Source organism: Meleagris gallopavo, chromosome 12 (genome assembly GCF_000146605.3).
Source record: "Meleagris gallopavo isolate NT-WF06-2002-E0010 breed Aviagen turkey brand Nicholas breeding stock chromosome 12, Turkey_5.1, whole genome shotgun sequence".
Lineage (NCBI taxonomy): Eukaryota > Metazoa > Chordata > Aves > Galliformes > Phasianidae > Meleagris > Meleagris gallopavo.
Window position 1 is genome coordinate 19,411,600 of NC_015022.2, and position 20,768 is coordinate 19,432,367.

At 46.7% G+C, this 20,768-nt stretch overlaps 1 protein-coding gene across 2 annotated transcripts; it reads left to right on the plus strand.

Moving 5' to 3' along the window:
- Positions 1-2,837: 2,837 nt before the first annotated feature.
- On the plus strand, positions 2,838-20,127 carry MAP1A (microtubule associated protein 1A). 2 transcript variants are annotated; one of them, XM_010717686.3, is made up of 5 exons: positions 2,838-2,916; positions 3,586-3,726; positions 4,376-13,145; positions 15,518-15,750; positions 16,689-20,127. In XM_010717686.3, exons 3-5 carry the CDS (start codon positions 4,526-4,528, stop codon positions 16,842-16,844), a joined length of 9,009 nt encoding a protein of 3,002 aa, XP_010715988.1. In that variant the 5' UTR covers positions 2,838-2,916; positions 3,586-3,726; positions 4,376-4,525; the 3' UTR covers positions 16,845-20,127. The 2 variants fall into 2 exon arrangements, with proteins under 2 accessions (XP_010715988.1, XP_019475162.1); XM_019619617.2 differs by lacking the exons at positions 2,838-2,916; positions 3,586-3,726; positions 15,518-15,750; positions 16,689-20,127 and having other exon boundaries at positions 4,432-12,100; positions 12,204-12,370.
- The last annotated feature ends 641 nt before the right edge of the window (positions 20,128-20,768 follow it).

Genomic DNA, 20,768 nt, shown 5'->3' on the forward strand with positions numbered 1-20,768 from the left:
TGTTTTGATACTTGTGCTCTTACTCTTCCTAAGGTCTGGAGCAGAAATAGAGGAGTTTTGGGAATTAGTGATGCGTGCCCAGGGAACTTCTCCTTTTAAGAAACAAATGGCAAAGACTGGGCTGTTTCTGTCTTGGCAGGGATATGATGGGGAGAAATGTTCTCTGGAAATGCATCAGCATTGTGATAACTGCACTGATTAGAATGTGTCTGGATGCATAAAGTGAAGATTCATCTGAAAGAAAGATTTTAATATTAACGAAACTTACCCACAGCTACTGGTGGAGAGGATATTTCATGACGTGTGTGCAATGAGTGAGCAGATCTGGAGAGGGCTGAACAGGGAATGGGGATCTGTGGTCAGATAGGGGCGTTCCTGTGTTTATTCCAGGCAAGTTGAAGACAGCAGTTTTCATGAGCTTTAGAAGAATGTTTTCCATACAGTAAATGTAGATAAGGGACTCTCCTATTTGCAGTGAGATTTCCAGGCATGCATTTCACTATGATGGAGCTCTAGTTAATGGACAATGGCCCAGGGTGTTTTCAGTCTGCAGCGTTGGTTGCAACACTGCTAATTTCTGTTGTAATTTTTGTAAGAAGGATGCTCCAGCCCATGTGTTTAAATCTTCTTCTGCAGGCCTGTACTGAGGGAGCAGCCAGCAAAGGGCTTTGGGATGGCTGGCCTTCCCTTGGCTGCCATGCCTGCATCCATGCAACTGTAAGTCTGAGAGGCATTCAGGAAGAAAAGGCTGTGCTGTGGCCCAGCAGGACATGCTGCTCTCCTGCCCTGATCTCTCCCTGTTGTCACCGGGCTGCCTCTGAGCAGCTGAGGAACAGTGTCCCTATCCTGCAGACCTCTCCTGCCCAGTGCAGCCAGCTGGGCAGAGCTCAGGCTTCTGCTGTCCTGATTTTCAGATGTCAGTTTCAAATTTCTGTATGTGTGGACACTGGCTGACAGTGGATGCTTCTCCTCTGAAAAATTGGAAGGAAAACTCTCCCACAGCCTAACTGAAATCTCCAGCACCTCTCTGTATGTGCTATTCCAGCATCTGACCACCCTCATGGTAAAAAAGTGTTTTCTTGTCCTCAGATGGAACCGCGTGTCTCTTAATTTGTGCCTGTTTCCTCTTGTTCTGCCACTGGATACCGCTGAGAAGAGTCTGGCTTTATCTTCCATCATTATTTATAAACATTGATAATCTCCTTGCCCCTCCCCCACCTTTTTTTTTTCCCAGCCTAAACAACATTCATGCTCTCAGCCTCTCGTATGAAAGCACTTTAGTCCCTTAATCATCTTCGTGGCCCCGCACCATTTGTGCCTTCCATCTGCCACAGCTGCTGGTTCCATAGCTTGAACTCTTTCTTTCAAGTATGAAGGGGGCAGCCCCTCTATGGGGTGGGAGGATGTGAGCAGAATGCTAACAAACCCTGCTTTGTTTGCCCCTCTCAGCAGTGACAGCTCAGCTGCTTAGGCTTGAATGACGGTCATGGCAAAGAGCAGCAGTATTTCAATGCCCATTAGTCCTGCAGACAGCCCCTCTCCTGCAGCTGCTGTTGTTCTCCCAAGGCTGCCTGCAGCCCTCAGGCTGGCATTGCCTCTGCGGCACTTTGGTGCCTGGTGCTTGGAAGGATAGGATGCTCGTGTGCACCACTGAGCATGCTCTGGGCCTGAGAACCCTCCCTTTCAGGACAGCAGGCATTGATCTTTCTTTAAAAAACAAAACAAAACAAAAAAAAAACAAAAAAACAAAAACAAAACCTGATCAGGGTCCTGGTTATGTCAATATTTTGCCAAATCTCCATGTAATTCCCATCCTGAGTGCCTTCTTGCGCTACCAGGCTCTTGCTCTTTGACAGATTCTTGTCTGGGTGCAATTCTTACATGAGGGAGACAGTAGAGCAGGAATTCCAGATCTTTTCATAGCAGCAGTTCATCTCTAGTAGTGTGGTTTTAAAGAAAACACACACATACACAAAACCGCACTACGGGGAAAAGAAACTGACTAATGACAAGAAATTTGGTTTCAGTGCTGCACCACTCCAGTGAAGGGCGAGTTGGCAGTCATTTTCATCAGCTGGTTTTCTTTGTGGTGACTAAAGCTTGGACAACATCCATAGATACCTCTCCATGGTGTCTGCAATGAGGGAAAAATTTCTCATTGCAGCCTTCTGATATTTGAAGGGAGCATATAAACAGAAGGGTGAACAACTGTTTACATGGGTTCATAGTGCTGGGACAAGGGGGCATGGTCTTAAACTGAGACGGGAGGTTTAGGTTGGATATTAGGAGGAAGTTTTTCACCCAGAGGGTGGTGAGGCACTGGAACAGGTTGCCCAAGGAGGCTGTGGATGCCCCATCCCTGCAGGCATCCAAGGCCAGGCTGGATGTGGCTCTGGGCAGCCTGGGCTGCTGGTTGGCGACCTGCACACAGCAGTTGGGACTGGATGAGCGCTGTGGGCCTTTGCAACCCAGGCCATTCATAGATTCTATGAAAATACTTCTGTTTGGGTGGGATAATCAGTCCATGTCAGTGTGTGTGGAGCGCAGCTGTCTGGCACAAGCCAGTGGTTTGACATATCTGGCACAGTGAACTTCAGAACACATTGGAGTTGAGTTGCAAATTATGCTAATCCAGAAATAAGATTTTTTCTTTGTTACCTGAAAAGGTTCGCTTTGTCTCTCAGACTTGTTTACTAAATTGAGTCTGGAATATAAGTTGTAGCCTTGCAATCAAAGTCACGCTGAAATGAAATTTTAGAAGCTTAAACATTGGAATAAACATTGACACACAGTTGTTTTCTTACCAGCTTCTCCTTTCCTGTTTAATTTCTAGGCCAAAGAACCCTCCATCACCGGAGTGATACTCTGGAGACAGTGATCCTGGTAAACCCCAATGTGGACAGCATTGTGTCTGAGGTAAGAACCTGGTGCTGGGGGATTTCCTCGTGTCAGATTCCTGGCTGATGTTTAACATGGAAGATCACGATCACACTTAGCACAACCTCAGCCACGCTGCCCATCTGCTGCAGGATGCGATGACACCAGATGTTCTGGTTTGCCAGCAAGATGTGTGCTGTAAGCCAGTATTCTGGAGCAGAGATTACTGCTACACAAGGAGACACACAGGAACGTTTGGTTCCTCGTGTCCCAGCGCTGTGGGAATGAGCCGCTTCCTGGAAGAGTCAGTGCCTGTAGAATTGTTTGATGTTAATTATTTCTTGGGAGCTGGTAGAGCTTCCCAACGGACAGGGTGGAAGGTTTTTGAACCCTGAGCATTCTAGTTTGATGAGAGTCTTGATGCACCAATCTGACATGGCAATGTAACGCCAAACATTTTCTCTTAACCCTGGCCTACTTTCCTAATGTGAATTATAACGTGACACTGAGCTGCATCAGGTGGGCGGTAGAACTGCCTTCCCTATATATAGGAAACTCACATTTTGGCTCTTTGTAAATAGCACGTTAATATCACCTGGAACTGTTTTCACTCTCTGTGTGGTTGTACTCTCTTCTGCATGCTGAAGAATACAGATAACTTTTTAAAATGCAAATCAAACTAGTGACAGTGCTGTCTCATGGCAACAGGTCCGCTCGCTGGTGTGCGATTCATCAGCCCACAAACTACTGATCTTCTGTGGTCAGAGCTCTGACCAGGAAGGAGACCTGGTCCTGCAGACAGGGACCTTCACTTACCAGAAATTTGCTGAGATACTTTCAGACCCAGAGGTGAGTAAGTAGTAAGTTAAATCCTTCTCTGAGAAGCTTGGAAATGATATCAAACGTAGCTCTACTTATCACGTAGTATGTCCCTAGGCCCATACAGTCCTGACCTTTTAAAATAAGCTCCAGGAAAGAAAATGAATCTGAACAGAATTCAAAGTCTCGCAGTACTAAAACTGTGCAAACTGCTGTGTGATTGTTTGCTAGCCAGTTAATGAGGATTAGTTAGGCAATGATGTATGGCATTTAAAAGGGCATCTCAGGGTTAGAACTCACAAATAAAAAGGGAACTGTTACTTTTGAACTGAGCTAGAGACTGATATCCCAGGGTGAATAGAAAGAAGTAAGGAAAAAGGACAAGGTCGTTCTTGCTGCTGGTTTCTTTCTGGAGGTCTTGTCAGCATGCAGCTCAGGAAGCATAATACCACAGCAAGGTGAAGAACTTCAGAAGAGAGCAGAATGTAGCCCCATACATTTATTTGCAATGGAATATTACATGTACCCTCAGCATTTCCTGCTAGTAATGTGCTTGTGAGGTCTTTGGTATTTCTGCATTAACTGGCTTTTTTTTATATTTTTTTTAATTTTTTTTTAAGGAGCTGAATTGGTCTCAGAGCTGTATTTGACATTTATTTATCTGTGCCTGTCTCAATAGGTCACGCAGATTCTTAGCAACGCTGATTCAGATATCAAGGCTTCCCTTACTGTGTCGTGCTTGGGAGAAGGAGACTGGAGCAATCTTGGACATCCTCGATTTCAGGATATTATTAATCTGAAACTGAACCCCGATCCAGTTCTGCCAGAAATGGATGGGGTGTCTGAGTTTGCAGAATATGTCTCTGAAACAGTTGATGTGCCATCTCCATTTGATCTTCTGGAGCCGCCCACTTCAGGGGGCTTTTTGAAGCTTTCTAAACCCTGCTGCTACATATTCCCTGGTGGAAGAGGTGATTCTGCTCTCTTTGCTGTTAATGGGTTTAACATCCTTGTGGATGGTGGCTCTGACAGGAAATCGTGTTTCTGGAAGCTGGTAAGGCACCTGGATAGGATTGACTCTATTCTTCTGACCCACATCGGAGCGGACAACCTACCTGGCATCAATGGGCTGCTGCAGAGGAAAGTTGCTGAGCAAGAGGAGGAACAGTCCCAGGGCTCTACCAACTACAGCGACTGGATGAAGAACCTCATTTCTCCTGAGCTGGGGGTGGTTTTTTTTAATGTTCCTGAAAAGCTGAAGATGCCGGAATCATCTATGAAAGTAAAGAGGAGCATTGAAGAAGCTTGCCTGACACTGCAGTATCTCAACAGGCTTGGCATTAAATCAGAGCCCCTCTACAGGGTGGTGAGCAATACCATTGAACCTATCACACTTTTCCACAAAATGGGAGTGGGTAGGCTGGACATGTATGTACTGAATCCTGTCAAGGACAGTAAGGAAATGCAGTTTCTAATGCAGAAATGGGCTGGTAATAGTAAAGCAAAGACTGGCATAATTCTCGCAAGCGGGAAAGAAGGTGAAATTTCCGTTCCCTATCTCACATCCATCACAGCCCTAGTGGTGTGGCTGCCAGCTAGCCCAACAGAGAAAATTGTAAGGGTTTTGTTTCCTGGAAATGCTCCTCAAAATAAGATACTGGAAGGTCTTGAGAAACTCAAGCACCTGGATTTTCTGAGGTACCCAGTGGCTACTCAGAAAGATATCACTGCTGGAATACCTCCACCTGTGCTCAAGCAGACCAAAATTAAACAGAGAACAGACAGTAAAGAGAGTCTTAAATCTTCCCCCAAGCCATCTGTGACAAAGCAAGCTAAGAAAGAAGAGGCAGTTGAGGAGGGGATTAAAGAAGCAAAACCAGAAGTCACAAAGGACGTTAAAAGTGAGAAAAAAGTTAAAGAACACTCTGAGAAGATTCCCGAGAAACCTGTTAAACATGAAAAGATAAAGACAGAATCAAATGATGCTCTCAAAGCTGAGAAAAGAAAAATGGCAAAAGACAAAGTTGGCAAAAAGCATCTTAAAGAGAAAGTATCCAAACTGGAGGAGAAGAAAGACAAAGAAAAGAAAGAGATTAAGAAGGAGAAAAAGGACTTTAAAAAAGATGATGGAAAGAAAGAGGAAAAGAAAGATGCAAAGAAAGAAGATAAAAAGAAAGAAACCAAACCAGAGCCCAAAAAATTGTCTAAACCAGACTTAAAACCGTTTACTCCTGAAGTAAGGAAAACATTATACAAGGCAAAAGTTCCAGGCAGAATCAAAACTGAGAAGATCAAAGTCAAGCCTGAAAAAGAAATACTCAGTGATCTCAAGACATCACCGGAGAAGGTGCCAGCAGAGGTGGAGCCAGGAGAGGCTGCCATTGCTGAACAGAGGTTAGTCCTGTCTTCACCAGAAGATCTTACAAAGGACTTTGAGGAACTGAAGCATGAGGAGAAAGGGAATTTGCAGGTGACTCGAGAAATGTCTGATATTGAAATAAGTGATAAATTTAGGAGAGCACTTGAAACAGAGATGAAAGAGCCTGCAGATGTGATGGATCAGAATCAACTTGCAGTGGATCTGATTTTGAAAACAAACATTCCTGACTGGGGAACAACTACTACTGACAGGGAAAAAGAATCACCAGCAGAGGAAAAGACAGTCCATCATCTAGAGCCAAAAGCAGGTCGAGCTGAAAAAACAGAGGATGAAGAAAGAACAGTAGATGAGGATCTTGAGATGAGATACAGCGAGAGAGAAGCTCAGCTGTTGCTAGACAGAGAACAGGTACCATCACACACAGCTCTCACAGCAAAAGGTGCTCTGTCACCTGTGTTCAGAGAGGAAGACAGGGAGGAGGAGGAGAAAATCTCTTTGGACAGAAAACAGAGGGAAGCAGAAACAAAGACCTGTGAAAAGTATACTGAGGGGACAGAAGCACGGGAGAAGGCTGAGGAGGAAAAGCGAGAGGATGTGTTAGAAAAAGCAGAACAGGAAGAAAAGGAAGAAAAGTACATGAAGGCAGAACAGAAGGTGGAAAAGATGAAAGATTTCTATGAGCTAAAACAGGATGAGAGAGAGGAGAAATTGTTGACCACTGAAGAAAAGGAAAAAGAATGTAGTGACATGGGTGAGAAAAGCAAGTTACTTGGAAAGGAGGTACCAAAGGAGGAGTCATTTCTGAGCAGTCTGCCAGTCCCTGCAGGAGCAGCAGTGGAACATGTTTCATATATCCAAGATGAAACTATCCCAGGCTACTCAGAAACAGAGCAGACCATTTCTGATGAAGAAATACATGATGAACAGGAAGAGAGGATCCCACACTTGAAGTACGATGTCAATACATATGACATTTCTGTTCCTGACCACCCCGGCTCTTTTGAAGCAGTACATGGAATACAGGCCGTGCCTGCTGCAGACCTTGCAGCCAAAGGCTATGCTGGCCAGGAGTCTGAAATCTTGGCATACCCTACAAACATAGTGGCAGCACCTCTAGCTGAGGAGGAACATGTATCTTCTGCTACATCCATTACAGAATGTGATAAACTTTCATCTTTTGCAACTTCAGTAGCAGAAGATCAATCAGTTGCATCTATAACAGCACCACAGACAGAAGAAACTGGGAAAAGCTCTTTACTTCTGGACACAGTAAATAGCATGCCTTCTTCTCGGACTGAAGCAACCCAAGGTCTCGACTATGTGCCCTCCGCTGGCACAATCTCTCCCACGTCATCTTTGGAGGAAGATAAATGTTTTAAATCTCCGCTTCCTGAAGATTTCCATGCACTAGCAGAAGGAGAGAGAAAACTGGAAGCTCAAAAAAAGGATCTTCCTGAAGAGGCAGAAGATGAAGAGGAAGAAGATGGGACTCCAAATATTGAAATGCCTGAGAAACTCCAAGGGCATTACAGTGCCCCATTGTTTACTCATCAAGAATGTCCTGATAATGTGTTAATGAACGTCCCCGCAGAAGCGATGCAAACTTCAGGCCTGCCATTGTCTGCTGAAGAAACACCGTTCTCCCAGGTTGACTCTGCAGAGGCTGAAGAGCGATGCATGAGCCCTGATGATAGTACAGTCAAAATGGCATCTCCTACCCAGTCTGGCCCCACCAGTGCAGGACACACACCTTTCCACCAGTCTCCAGTGGAGGAAAAACTAGAAGCAGTAGATTCAGAGCTATTTGAAAAGCAAGCGGATGCTGCTGCTAAGAAATCAGAAGGCCAAACTTCTGTTGTGGTGAAAGGAGCCAAGGATGAACCTCTCAGAGATGATGAGGTGACTGCAGCTAAGTACAAATATGAAAAAGACACACCCGGACCTGTGCAGCACAAGCTGGATTCGGACAGTGATGTGCCACTGTCTCCTGGGGAGGAGGTGCAGGAAGCGCCCGTGGGGAAGGAGGAGCTGCCCTGGCTGTCCTACCACAAGCAGGACACAGTAGTGATTGGGGAGGAGGAGGAGGTGCCTGCACTGCCCCATCCCAAGATGGATGTGTTTCTGGAGCCAGGAAAAGAGCTAGAAACCAAATCCGTGGCAGAAGGTTTAACGGGCGTTTCAAAACGTTTGGCCGTCGAACCTTTCTCTGCCACAGGAACATCTGTAGGAAGTATGGATTCTCCACAGTTCACACAACAAGTCAAATCTGAAAGTGACCAAACCTCACGATTTTCTCCAGAGAGTCCCAAATCAGTTTCTTTTACTGAAGAGAATCTTGGAAAAGAAAAATCCCCAGAGATTTCTATGAAGGGTGTGGCTGCTGGAGAAGGAAAACTGCTCTGTTTTGCAGAAGACGCCTCAGAAGAAGAAAAGTCCTCTCAGGTTTCAGTTAAAGACATTTCTCCAGAAGAGACCAAATCTATTTCTCTCACTGAGAGTCCCAGCAAGGAAATCTCTTCAGACCTTTTTGTTAAGGGAATTTCTCCAGAAGACATCAAATCTCTCAGTTTTGCAGAGGATAGACCTGTGAAAGAAAAAATGGTATCTGACTTGACTAACAAATTCCCTTCAGAGGCTGTGAAACCCGTGGATTTTACGGAGCAGAGCCCAGATGTGTATGAAAAATCACCAGAAGTTTCTACCAAAGGATTTGTAAAAGAAGCATCAAAATCTTGTCCAGAAACTACCCCAGTGAGAGACGCATCAGCCAGAGACACTTCCAGTGAAGAAATGTCTCCAGATGATAGCAGTTTGTTTTCTCTAACTGGAGAAGGCACATCTAGGGGAAGAACTTCAGGCTTGTTTTCTCAGGAAGTATCTCCAGATGCCAAGGGCTCACGCTTCATAGAATCTAGCCCAACTGAAGATAAAACGTCATCACACGTTTCTACCGAAGATGTTAAATTTTGCAGGATGAAGGAAGACAGAGAACAAAAATCTCCAGAAATGGAGGACTTTTACATGAAAGATGTAAGTAATGAGAAGAAAGTACGGTTTCCAGAAGAAGTGGAGGAGATTCCTGTTCAGGGAAGGCGGCAGAGGTACGATAAGGAGAGAGAGAGCACATTCTTGGATGAGGCACCAGAATATGAAACAAAATCCCTTCCTAAAATGGGAGAAGAGGAGATCCTGTCTCCTGTAGAGCCTGACAGTCTCACCTGGAAAAGAGCAGAAAGGGAAGCATGGAGCTCTAAATACGAGTATCTTCAGGAAGGAAAAGATACTGAAAGAGCAGGGCAGTTACCCAGCGAGGAGGATGAGGTTCTCCACCATGCCAAAGACAAACCTGTGCTAACGCAAGCAGAAGCAGAACATTTAAATGTGGAATCGTGTGGTTATAAAGAAGAGACACTGAAGAGTACCAAACCTACAGTAGAAACAAAGAATGTGAAAATAGCTCCTGCTGACATAGGTTTCCCAGACAGTTCTCATCTGTCTTCTCAGTATGTTTTTGGTGAGGAAAGTCAGGCCAAAGTGTTACCTGGAGGCAAAGAAAGGCAAGATCTGTTGTTGACGTCTAAACAAGATTACTCTTATTTAGATGATGAGGAGAAAGCTGTCCTAGATATCTATGCAAAGTCACTAGACCAAGCACTGACAGCATCTCCCCTGGTGATAGCAACTAGCCCTCTGGAAAAGAAGACTGGCACAACACCAGAAACAGAGAGGCCTTACAAAGTAGATCAGTGTGAGGCACCTCTACAGGAGGAAATCCCATCGAAGCCTGCAGAAAAGAGAACAGGTGTCAGTGGTTTATATCAGGAAATAGATAGAAAGCAAGAGGATGGGTACAAATCCATCGAGACTCTCTATGACCCTACAGGAAGCAAAGAGCAGATGGCGGCAGCATCTGCTCTATTGCAGTCAACAAGACAGGCAGCGTATGGATACGTAGCAGCATCCACAGAAGAAAGTGCTGCAGTGTCAGGGCAGTATGCACACTCCTGTCTTGGACAAGTCCCTCCTCAAAAAAGTAGTGCTGCAAGCCCAGTGGCATATCTTCCAGAGTCCCATTCCAGGAGCCCCCTGGACTCTCCTTCCCAAGAGGAAGAGGTCTGCAGATCCAGAAGTGATGACAGTTCTATGAGACAAGAACAAGAAGAAAGAGAACCAACTCCCTATCCTGATGAAAAAAGTTTCAAGTATGCCGACATCTATGAGAAGATAATTGTATCTGGAGCTGGACTCTCCTCTTTCACATCTGAGGGTGCAGACATTCCAGGTCGCACTGACAAGGTGCCAGCAACAGCACCAAGCTTTCAAAAAGATCAAAGTTTTCACGTCTCTGCAAAGGAAGAAGAATCCTGCCTTTATACCTCTGCTGAGAAGGAGCTGTCATCTCCAGCATCCCCTAAAGATAAAACAGATGCAGCCTTTGAGTATGCAGACATCCATGAAAAGTACCTGCCCTTGTCTGAAACAGATAAACCTAGGTTGTCTGAAGAGCAGGAACTGAAGGTATCCTGTGCTTTGTCAGGAGAACGGGGCTCTGAACATCACCCATCATCCGCAGCCACAGCATTTGTCTCTCCCACAGACACATTTTATCAAGAAAAATCAGCAGCCCATACTGATGCTGCTTCTCCAGATAAGAATATCATTTTGTCTAGCCAGAAGCTAGACAAAAAATCCCTGAAATCCAACGGGCAAAATCTGAAAGATGTATACTATGAGAAAGCAGATCAAGGGGAAGAAAACATGAGCGACTCAGAGTTAGAAAAAGGTGCTAATGAGAGATCTGAAAAAGAGTTCAAACTCCACAGCCCTGACCAAGCTGCCGGCACAGTCTACGCACACATCTCAGCGGCGGAGGAGTTCTGTGTATCAGAACTGCTTCTGCAAAGCAAGCGTGAGGACTCCATCTCACCCACTTCTACTGCCTCATCACCTTCCGAGCCATTGTGGAAAGAGGATTATGGAATTAGGAAAACTACACCAGCCACAGTTCTGGGGGCACATGTTGCGGGCTACAGTGACCTGCCAGACATAGGCAGAGATGAGCAGGCTTCAGAAATGTGCCATTTAAGCCAAGATTCTTTGCAAAAGAAAGAGGATGCTGGAAAATCCACAAAGGAATCACATTTCCGTGTAACAGATTATCCAAGTACAGAGGTGGTCTTGGAGTGCTATGAGCAAGCCACTTATTTGAAGTCTGCTTCTGAAAAGCAGAAAGAAGAATGCAAAAAGGTTCCAGCAGGAGAGGACGGAGTGATGGCTCTCTCTTCTGGATTTGAATGCTCCCTGCTAGGGAAGAGCGAAACATCTAGTGTGTTCAGACACGAGCAAACCTCAGCAAGTCATTCAGGGGATAGTTTTCTTCCTTTAGAGGTTCCTTGTGCTTTGTCCTCAGGCCAGGAGAAAAAAGATGAGTACTTGGAGGTTTCTGAGAAGGTCAGCAGCCATAGCTCATCTTTAACTAAGTTCTCACTGCTGAGTCCATATGAAGAGGATAAACTGTTCTCCAAAGCTGTGGAGAAAGAGTCTGCGTCCCAAGAGCAGCTGAAAGATGACTCTTCCAGCCTGTCAGAGGAACCATCATCTGAAGCAACAACTCCTGTAATACCAGCTACAGCAGAAAGTTTTTACTCCCATATGCTTTCTGCATACGCAGGTGCAGGAGCAGAACCAACTGCCAGGAGCCTTTGGGATGCACCTCTACAGATTCCAGACGATGCTGTTAATACCCATACAGCTGAAACCAAAGACTTTGTGTTAGCTGAAGAATACGGTTCTGCACTCAGTAGTAGCATGGGTGGCAGTGCTTTGCCATGCAGGAAAGAGTACCAAAGTTCACAGCCCACATCGTTCTCTGCAGAGAAACAACAGCAACCCTGTGTAACTAGTCCTGAGCAGAAGGCACCGCTTACAGAGCAGCTGACGACACTGACATCCCTCCCTGATGTATTGGCATCATTTCCTCATCAGCAGCATGATGACAAAACCACAGCTAATGGTCCAACAGAGGTGAGCACCAGTCTGCAAGCTTTCCAAAGCACATACCATTCAGCAGAGGCAAAAGATGAAAAAACATGTCCTGATTCTGACAGCAGTTTTTCTCCATGCACAGGCAAAGAGGACACAGAGAGACAGAGCCGTCCTTCCTCTCTGATGTCCCCCGAACACAGTTTCCAGCCCTTTTTCCCAGATGTGCAGAGGGGTGGAAGAACAGAGGACCACGGAGATGCTTCCCATGACATGGAGACACGTTTAGGAGGCAGTTTTGACTGTGGACAGAAAATTTCCTCACATGAATACAAGCAGAGGAAGGGAGAGCTGTCGCCCTCATTCATTAACCCGAGCCCTCATGAGCTCTCTGAAGACAGTGACCTCTCGCAGGAGGAAGGCCACACTTCAGTGCAGGGAAGACCACCCCACACTAGTAGTAGCCCTGCACAAACAGCCACAGTGGAGGAGACCCCTCCAACATCAGTGAGTGATTCTGGAACTTCCCAGTCAGACTCGGATGTCCCTCCGGAGACAGAAGAGTGTCCATCCATCACAGCAGATGCCAACATGGACTCAGATGAAGATGCTGATTTCCTCCCAGTGGACAAAGCTGTTGGGAGTGCTCATCATGTCAGTTCTAGGTCCAGCCACGATCCTCAGCCTGTTCCAATGGTAGATCCCCATCCTCATCCACCTCACCCCGATGTCTGCATGGTAGACCCTGATATGTTAGTGAATGAGCAAAGCATGAGTAGAACTGATAAAATTTCAAAGAAAGACTTGAAAGAAAAGAGCAAGAGTGTGAGGAAGCCTTTGAGCAAACCCAAATCTTCCTCTCCTGCTCGTAAATTAGATGTGAAAGGGAAACGATCGCCCACTCCTGTGAAACAGCCATCAGACAAATCTCCAAAATCTGCCGCTGCCAAAAAAGAAAGAGATGGAGGAGAGAAGCCCAAACCACGCGGTATGCTGGTGCAACCTCCTCACACAGAGGATGAGTTAGCCCGGAGCAGTCACAGCAACCCTGGCAAGAGCCTTGTTAATGGCATCAAATCAAATCCTGGTAAGAGATTCTTCACTAAATGTCCATTTTCTTTTCAGGTTCAGCGCAGAGAAACCACAGCAAGTTAAATGTAGCAAAGCAGAGAACAGGTTTTCTTAGGCGTAAGAAATCAAAGCAGTGAGAAAAGATGTGGTCACACAAGTCACATAAAAATCCTGGAGCCTTGAGGTAAACTCTGACTCGCTGTAGAGCCGAATCCAGCCACCTCTTCAGAGAGTCCTGGAAAACTTAATTCAGAACCCAGCTGTGGGTGATAAGTACAGTTGCACCGTCTCCATCTCTGAGCTGAGACCCCACAGTGCCAGGCTCCATGCAAAGCGCAGGCCAAATGGAAATCATCTGCCCCAGATTCTTGATACTGAGTGCAAGATGAGCCAGCACGAGGGCAGTGCCTGTGAGGGTGGAGAAAATGAAAACACTGCTGATGTGCTGTGGTCTCAGCAGATGCTCACTGTAGGCACTCTGGCAAGGAGAGGGTGCAGGAGAAGCAGAAGAAGGGTTGCAGGGGCTTTACCAGGCACTCCTCTTCAGTAAGAGCAGCCAACGAGGAAGACCTGAAAAGAAAGCCCATATGTGTGTGTTGCAAATATGCCTCAGGTGAGAGAAACTTGTGTCGCTGACAAATGGCACCGCTGACAGCAAGGGGGGTGGTCAGGCCAAGCGACTGATAAAAGAGGGGTGGCCAGCAGGGACAGGGGGATGATTGTCCCCCTCTACTCTGCTCTTGCGAGGCCCCATCTGGGGTACTGTGTCCGGGTCTGGAGCCCTCAGTACAAAAAAGACAGGGAGCTGTTAGAGAGGGTCCAGAGGAGGCTGCAAAGATGATCAGCGGACTGGAGCACCTCCCCTATGAAGACAGACTGGGGGAGCTGGGCTTGTTCAGCCTGGAGAAAAGAAGGCTGCGGGGTGACCTCATTGCAGCCTTCAGTACCTAAAAGGAGCCTACAAACAGGAGGGGAATCAACTCTTGGAAGGGATTGATAACTGCAGGACAAGGGGAAATGGTTTGAAGTTGAGGGAGGGGAGATTTAGGTTGGATGTCAGGGGGAAGTTGTTTGCTGTGAGAGTGGTGAGGTGCTGGAACAGCTGCCCAGAGAGGCTGTGGATGCCCCGTCCATCCCTGGAGGTGTTCCAAGCCAGGTTGATGGGGCCCTGGGCAGCCTGGTCTGGTATGGAATGTGGAGGTTGGTGGCCCTACATGTGGCAGGGGGGTTGGAGATTCATGATCCTTGAGGTTCCTTCCAACCCTGGCCAGTCTGTGAGACTGTCAGTGCGGTGGGCAGTCAGAGGAAAGTAGTGGGTGAAGCAGTGAAATGGCTGCAGGGCTCTGCAAGGGAATGTGGCCTGAAGAGGTGCTGAACACTGACTTTCATGAACAGCTGGCACAGAAACGAGGTCCAACAGAGAGCCTACAGCAGGACGTTAGCAGTGTGTCTGTACAGAACGGCCGTGTCTTGAAAGCACCGTGCAGAAAGAAAGGTAAAAATGCAGTGCCTGGATGTGTAAGCCTGAAGGGAAGCTTAACACAAATATACAGGATTTTTGTGCTCGGAGAAGTGCTCTTTGTTGCCCAGCTTTAAACTTGGGATGAGGAATAGACATCAGTGGCTGCAGTGGACGGAGATTTGTTTGTGCTGCAGCGAGGCGGCACAAGGAGATGTACAGGATAGTGCTGGCAGCTTTATGCTCACAGAATGAAGTGTGAGCTCTCACAGAATAGAGAGCAGAAGACAGAGGCCTTTGTGAGTCCACAGAAAGTGAGAGGGAGAGAAGGGACGGTCTTTCCATGGGTTGTATCTGTATATGCATATATACTGCTGAGTACAATAACAGTAAGATCTTTCATAAATATAAAAAGCAGCAAATTAAGAAAAGATGTAGAAAAGTAGCAGCAGTGTTGCTAGGAAAGAGCGTTAGAGTCCATGGAACAGCAGTAATTCTCAGGGATGGCAGAAAGCCAGGGTGGAACTTCCAAAAAACCCACTGCAGTACCCTCAGATAAGAAAGGCATACAGAGGTCACAGAAGAGGTTTCTTTAGCAAAAGTAGGTTATTAAACAAAAAGAAATAAGCTAGAACTAAGTATTGATTGGGATAACAACTCTGCAAAAGCTAATAATGGAACTTTTGCTTCCCTTCTTCAGGAAAGAGTTCAGAGCCTAAGGCCTCCCAGTCCATCCTCAAAGAACAGCAGAACTCCCTTTCCCTTCATTTCCTTCCAGTACTGGCTCAGAAATCCACCCGGATTGTTTCTGAGCCCGATAAATCTGAACTGCAGGGAAGAACCTTTCTGAAATCCATGTTCTTCAGCGTGAATTTGTGTTTATTCATTCCAGAAGGATTTTGATAGCCTCTGCTTTCTTTTTTCCAAAGCTTCCAATAGTCCCAAAAGCAGTTTGCCTGTGCCCACGGGGCCGCCTGTCTACGTGGACTTGGCGTACATCCCCAACCACTGCAGCGGAAAGAACACAGATCCAGAGTTCTTCAAACGGGTTCGAGCGTCGTACTATGTTGTGAGTGGGAACGATGCGGCCAATGGAGAACCAAGCCGTGCGGTGTTGGATGCACTCCTGGAAGGGAAGTCTCAGTGGGGGGAGAACCTGCAGGTAGGTCATAGGACTGCCAAAGAATGCATGTAATTTTCCATGTGTCACAAGCACTGGGAAGAAAGGGCGTGTAACAAACACGCTCAGAGGAAGTACTCTAAGAGAATATACACGTTACTGAGCATGCATTGCTCTGCATTTTAGTAGAATGTACTTAAGAGGAGGAGGGCAGAATGATGTGAGTGGAATCAGGTGCGTCCTTCGTTCCACATTGTTCTGAGGAAACATTTAGAGATCATGCGTGCCTGCTCATCTGCTCCAAGATGAGCCTGTCTGCAAGTGAAAACAAGCAGCATTGCAGCCTACATTTCATCACAACGTCCTATGGCACTTGTTGCTAGCCCTTCTTGCTCAAAGACTTTATTAGTGACAGATGCTAACTTTTATTAGTGATTAAAAAAACAACAAAAAAAGTATTTTTAGTCATGTTTCCACTGTAGTCAGGTCTGTAGGGGATCCAGCAGGGTGGACGCTGTTCCTGAAGACAGAAACAGGAAAGTGTGTGTGCTCTGTCAGATGAAGCAGCCTTAGATTTCAAAGTCCTGGAGCTGCGCACTGGGTCAGGAGCTATACAAAGTCTAGTATCAGCCCAATAGGAGTGACATTCAGCACTGTCCCTTCTCACACTGAGGGATCTTTCTAAGGCTGTTTTTGGAGCACCATTGATGCTTTCCCCTGTACTGCTGCCATTTTCACTGTTATTGTGGTAGTACTGCCAGATTGCAGCCAACTCAGAGCCTCATTGTTCTGGTACTGCGTAAAATAAAGCAGCAGCTCTGCCTTAGAGGATCTGACATCTGAAAGACATTAAGTAGAACAAGCAGTACCAAGGGGACAGTGTTCCAAAATCAATGAGAAATTTTAGCCTTGGCTCTTATGGGCACTGTTTATGACTGCAGTTGTTCTCAGATAATCACGTCTGCTTCTTTTTTCCCCAGGTGACGTTGATCCCAACACATGATACTGAGGTGACACGGGAATGGTACCAGCAGACACATGAGAAACAGCAGGAGCTAAACATCATGGTACTGGCAAGCAGCAGCACTGTTGTGATGCAGGATGAATCTTTCCCAGCCTGTAAGATTGAATTCTAAATCTCCCAGCCCCACTTTACGTTCATTCATTGACTCTCCAATCACCGATGCAACATCAGAGACACCATCTAATCACAGTCCAGGTCTTCTCTGGTTTAATCCTTTACATGGTTCCCATTTGTCAGGCAATCGGGTACCCATCTAGCTCAGCACTGGATGCCGTGAGAAAGAAGTGCAGGGCTCTGTAATATTCTGGACTGAGCTAAGGTTTTGTGCAAGAGCAGTTGTAGGCCAGGGGCGCTTCCACTTTCCCTGCTTTATTCTGCTGCCTGTACAGTTTCTGTAGACTATCTTGGCTGCCTTGCTGCTATGAGAGCTTGTTCCACTCTCTTCCTGGCTGCCTTGCCATTTAACTTGTAGCACCATGACCCTCGTCTTTCTGGTGAGGGCTAAAATGCTGCTGCTGCATGTTGACGGTGTTTGGGGGGCAGGGGGATAGAGAAGAAAACTAATTTGCAAAGTAAATGGACTGAGATGATGAGGGAAGGTCAAACTTTCCAATCATAGTGTGACAGGGAAGGGCATTCTTCCATCTCCCATTGTGAGCATACAGGTGGTGTTCTGGGTGAGGAGATTTGTACTCCAACTGGGCAGGGCCACTGCTGGCTACTTCTGCAGGCTTCTGTCCCAAATACTTGCTTGCAGACTCCTGCAATGCTGGCTCTCTGTGCTCAGGGAGCTGTACTGAATGACATCTTGGGTTGAGAGGAGAATGCTTAGCCTGTTGCTCTTTGCTGCGAAGAGCACATTCCTAACCTGCTAACTTGAGTTTTGCACACCAAGTGGCTAACCTACAGAGGCACAGAGGGGCCACTGCCTGAACAGTCACACTTAAGAGAATCCAAACGCACAACTACAGCCAGTTCTAAAGCAGAAGGGCTGCAACAACCTGGCCTCTGTTAGCCTCTGAGCTTTGAGAAACCTCCCCGCCATGGTAAACCAAAGGTTTTTCTAAATAGTGGGGTGAGGCTGCTGAGGAACTCACATGCCATACTGAGATGCTGGTGTCTGGCCAGTAGAGCTGATGTGGGCCAGTTCTGCAAGCAACAGCAGTTTCTTCGCTACATGTATGCCAACAGCCCAGCTTCTTAGCTGTGTTCAAGCACTGTTGCCTAAACTGCCCCATCAAAAAAGTGTGCCCAGGATTTGGAGACTAGAACCTGTGGGATGAGGAGGAACAACTCTTTGCAGAAACACTTGGGGGAAGTAGATCAGTGACTGTTAGCTCATAGCTTCTCCATACCTGTTTCAGGGATGTACGTGTTGCCAGCACAGAGGAGCTACTTGTGGTTGCAGCTGGCAACCTGTTGTGTCCTTGCTGTGTGGCCATCCTGGCAAGAAATGTAGCTGTCTGCTCTGAGGGCACCGTTGCTGCTGAACCCAGAACCTCCTTGGCACACAAGCCCATTTCAGCTGTGGGGCTGCCCCTGCAGGGGGACCAAGTCTGAGAGTGCTGGTGCTCAAGTGCACTGTGTCATCAGCAGCAGGAAGCCTTTGCCAGAACCAGGACCATCTTATGGTAGGGATGACTTGAACTTTCTGTAAGACAAAATGAACAGCAGTAGGTTGTGCTCCACTGATGAAGGAGAGATGAGACAGAAAGTGCTGTTGCAAGGCTTGGCATACAAGTATTTCCATCTGCTGCGTCACCCACAGTGCTTGGCCCTGAGCTGAGGTCTGATTCCACAGTAAGCATCCCAGGACGATGGGCTGTACTTGCCTAGGACACTTCATTTTCTTTGCTAGTGTTTTCTAGCAGCTGACACAAAGAAAATGCTGCTTAGAAACTTGCTCCTAGAACTAAAATGGAGCTTCTAGGGAAACGGTTTATTTTGCATTTAATTTATATATTTATTTTTGATCTTAAGCTGCTTTTTGTTTGGATTTACTATTTTAATTTATACACGTTAACTTGACACTACATGCTCTTGGTGTCAGCTCAGAGGTTTCTCAGTACAAATACTTAGATGCTGCAATTTAAAGAACAACAACAAAAAGACCAGAGAGAATTTGCTGGCAACAGAAGGGATCTCTGCTTGCAGCCTGCGAGGCTATGTCTGAAACCCAGCAGCTGCAGGACTAAACCCGAGGCCAGCAGCCTCTTCCTTGTGAAAGTCAGCCCTTTTAAACATACTCCTTAGTAGGAGTGTGAGACTTACTTGGGGATTTCTGAAATCCCTGGGCTGTATTCACGTTAACCATGGAATCACAGTGTGTCTGCCAGAATACATGTCATTCTCTGCAACCCAGTGGGATTATTTTCTATGAATGTCAGGTAAAGCAAGAAATTGTAGGCAGTAATGGACCTACTTATGCTTTTCCCAGACGCTGCTCTGGGGTTTTTTGCCTTCAGTGCTTTGGGGACATCCTGGTTCACTTGTCAATGGGACTGGATGGCAGCCATCTGCAGGAATAAAATGCTCAACATCCAGTGCCGGGTAGCTAAAGAAATAAACATGACATCTTTATTGACTGGGTCCTTGGATCCCTCAGCATGGCTAGGCATAAAAGCTAATGCACTAACTTTAGATAGACCCACATATGAATGTTTCTCAATTTTAAACTTGAAGCAAGTCTAACTAAGCAGTAAGAGTGAGGCTTTGCAAGGTGCCTGCATCCTCCCAGCAGAAGCACAGCTGTTGGCACGCACTTCAGGGCAAACACTCACCCTCCGCCCGCTGTGCTCCTGCCCTCTGCAGCTGTGCTGCTCAGACTGCTCAATCTTTCCCCAGTTCAATTCTGTGTCCTCAGGACTCCACAGTTTTTTTTTCAGACTTTTGTGGCAGTCTCTTCTGCCTTCAGTTTCTCTCCCTCCCTTGTGATCTTCTGAAACTATGGGGAAAAAGAACTGTATAAATTCCAATTCGTAAAGCATCGGACTCTGCTCAGCCTGCAGGAGCCAGCAGAACCCATCCAGAGCCAGAGGTAATACAACCCTATAGAGAGAAACAGTTAAACTCTGCTTTTGCTTGTTTCTGCATGTGGGCAACAACACGTAATCTTCCTGTATGTAATAGGTACAAAATACTATTTTAAACCTATAATTAAAAAAAAAAGTGAACGTCTTAACTGTATTGAAATGGCAACTTGTGCTCCCAGCTTCTATGCTAAATGTTTTAAAAACAGAGCCCTGATTCTTTTCTTCAGCATCATATTTGTTTGAATTTAGTTCCTCAACCTCTGTCCTTCTGCCCATTTCCATATGAAACACTATGTAACTAACTACTGTCAAGAGAGGAGCCCAACACATTAATAATAAAGCCACATTAATTGCGAACAAGAACCCTTCCATCTGTTTCAAACCGTTCTTTAAGTGTGCGTGGTGTGGGCAGGGGTGTGCAGCACTGCTTCCCCACATCTGCTGCCGTGGCCCAGCCCGGCCCTCAGCCTTGCAGAAGGGATGCCCAAGCTGGGGCAGATCAGCCTTCTGGGGAGGGCTGCTCACTGTTGCAGTCCTGAAGCCACCTCCTGCCCCTTGCCGCAGGCACAGCTGTGTGTGCAGCCACTGCTGTGGATGCTGCCGCACAGAACTGCACTGCAGCCTTCTGCCCCTCCTCAGGAACAGCTGCGCTGCCTGGCACAGCTGGCACCCCAGAACTGGAAACATCCCCAGAGTGCAGGAGGCACCGCCGGGCAGTGCCAGCCTGGAGCCAGCAGTCAGGCAGGGCCAGCAGCAGGGCCTCCACACTGTGCTGACGCAGCATGACCCATCCCTGTGGCAGCAGCACACCTCTGCCCTGCTGCACAGCTTCTCTGAAGGGAAAGTAACTCATTTGGGCTCTTCTGCTTCTCTGCTGAAAATGAGGACAGGAGCCACCTGCTCCTGCTGTGCCCAGCTGCCACCAGTTCAGCTCCTGTGCTTCCCCAGAGCCCGTTAGAGGAAACGCCGCACAGATGGATACGGAGCAAAAAAGAAGGCAGGGA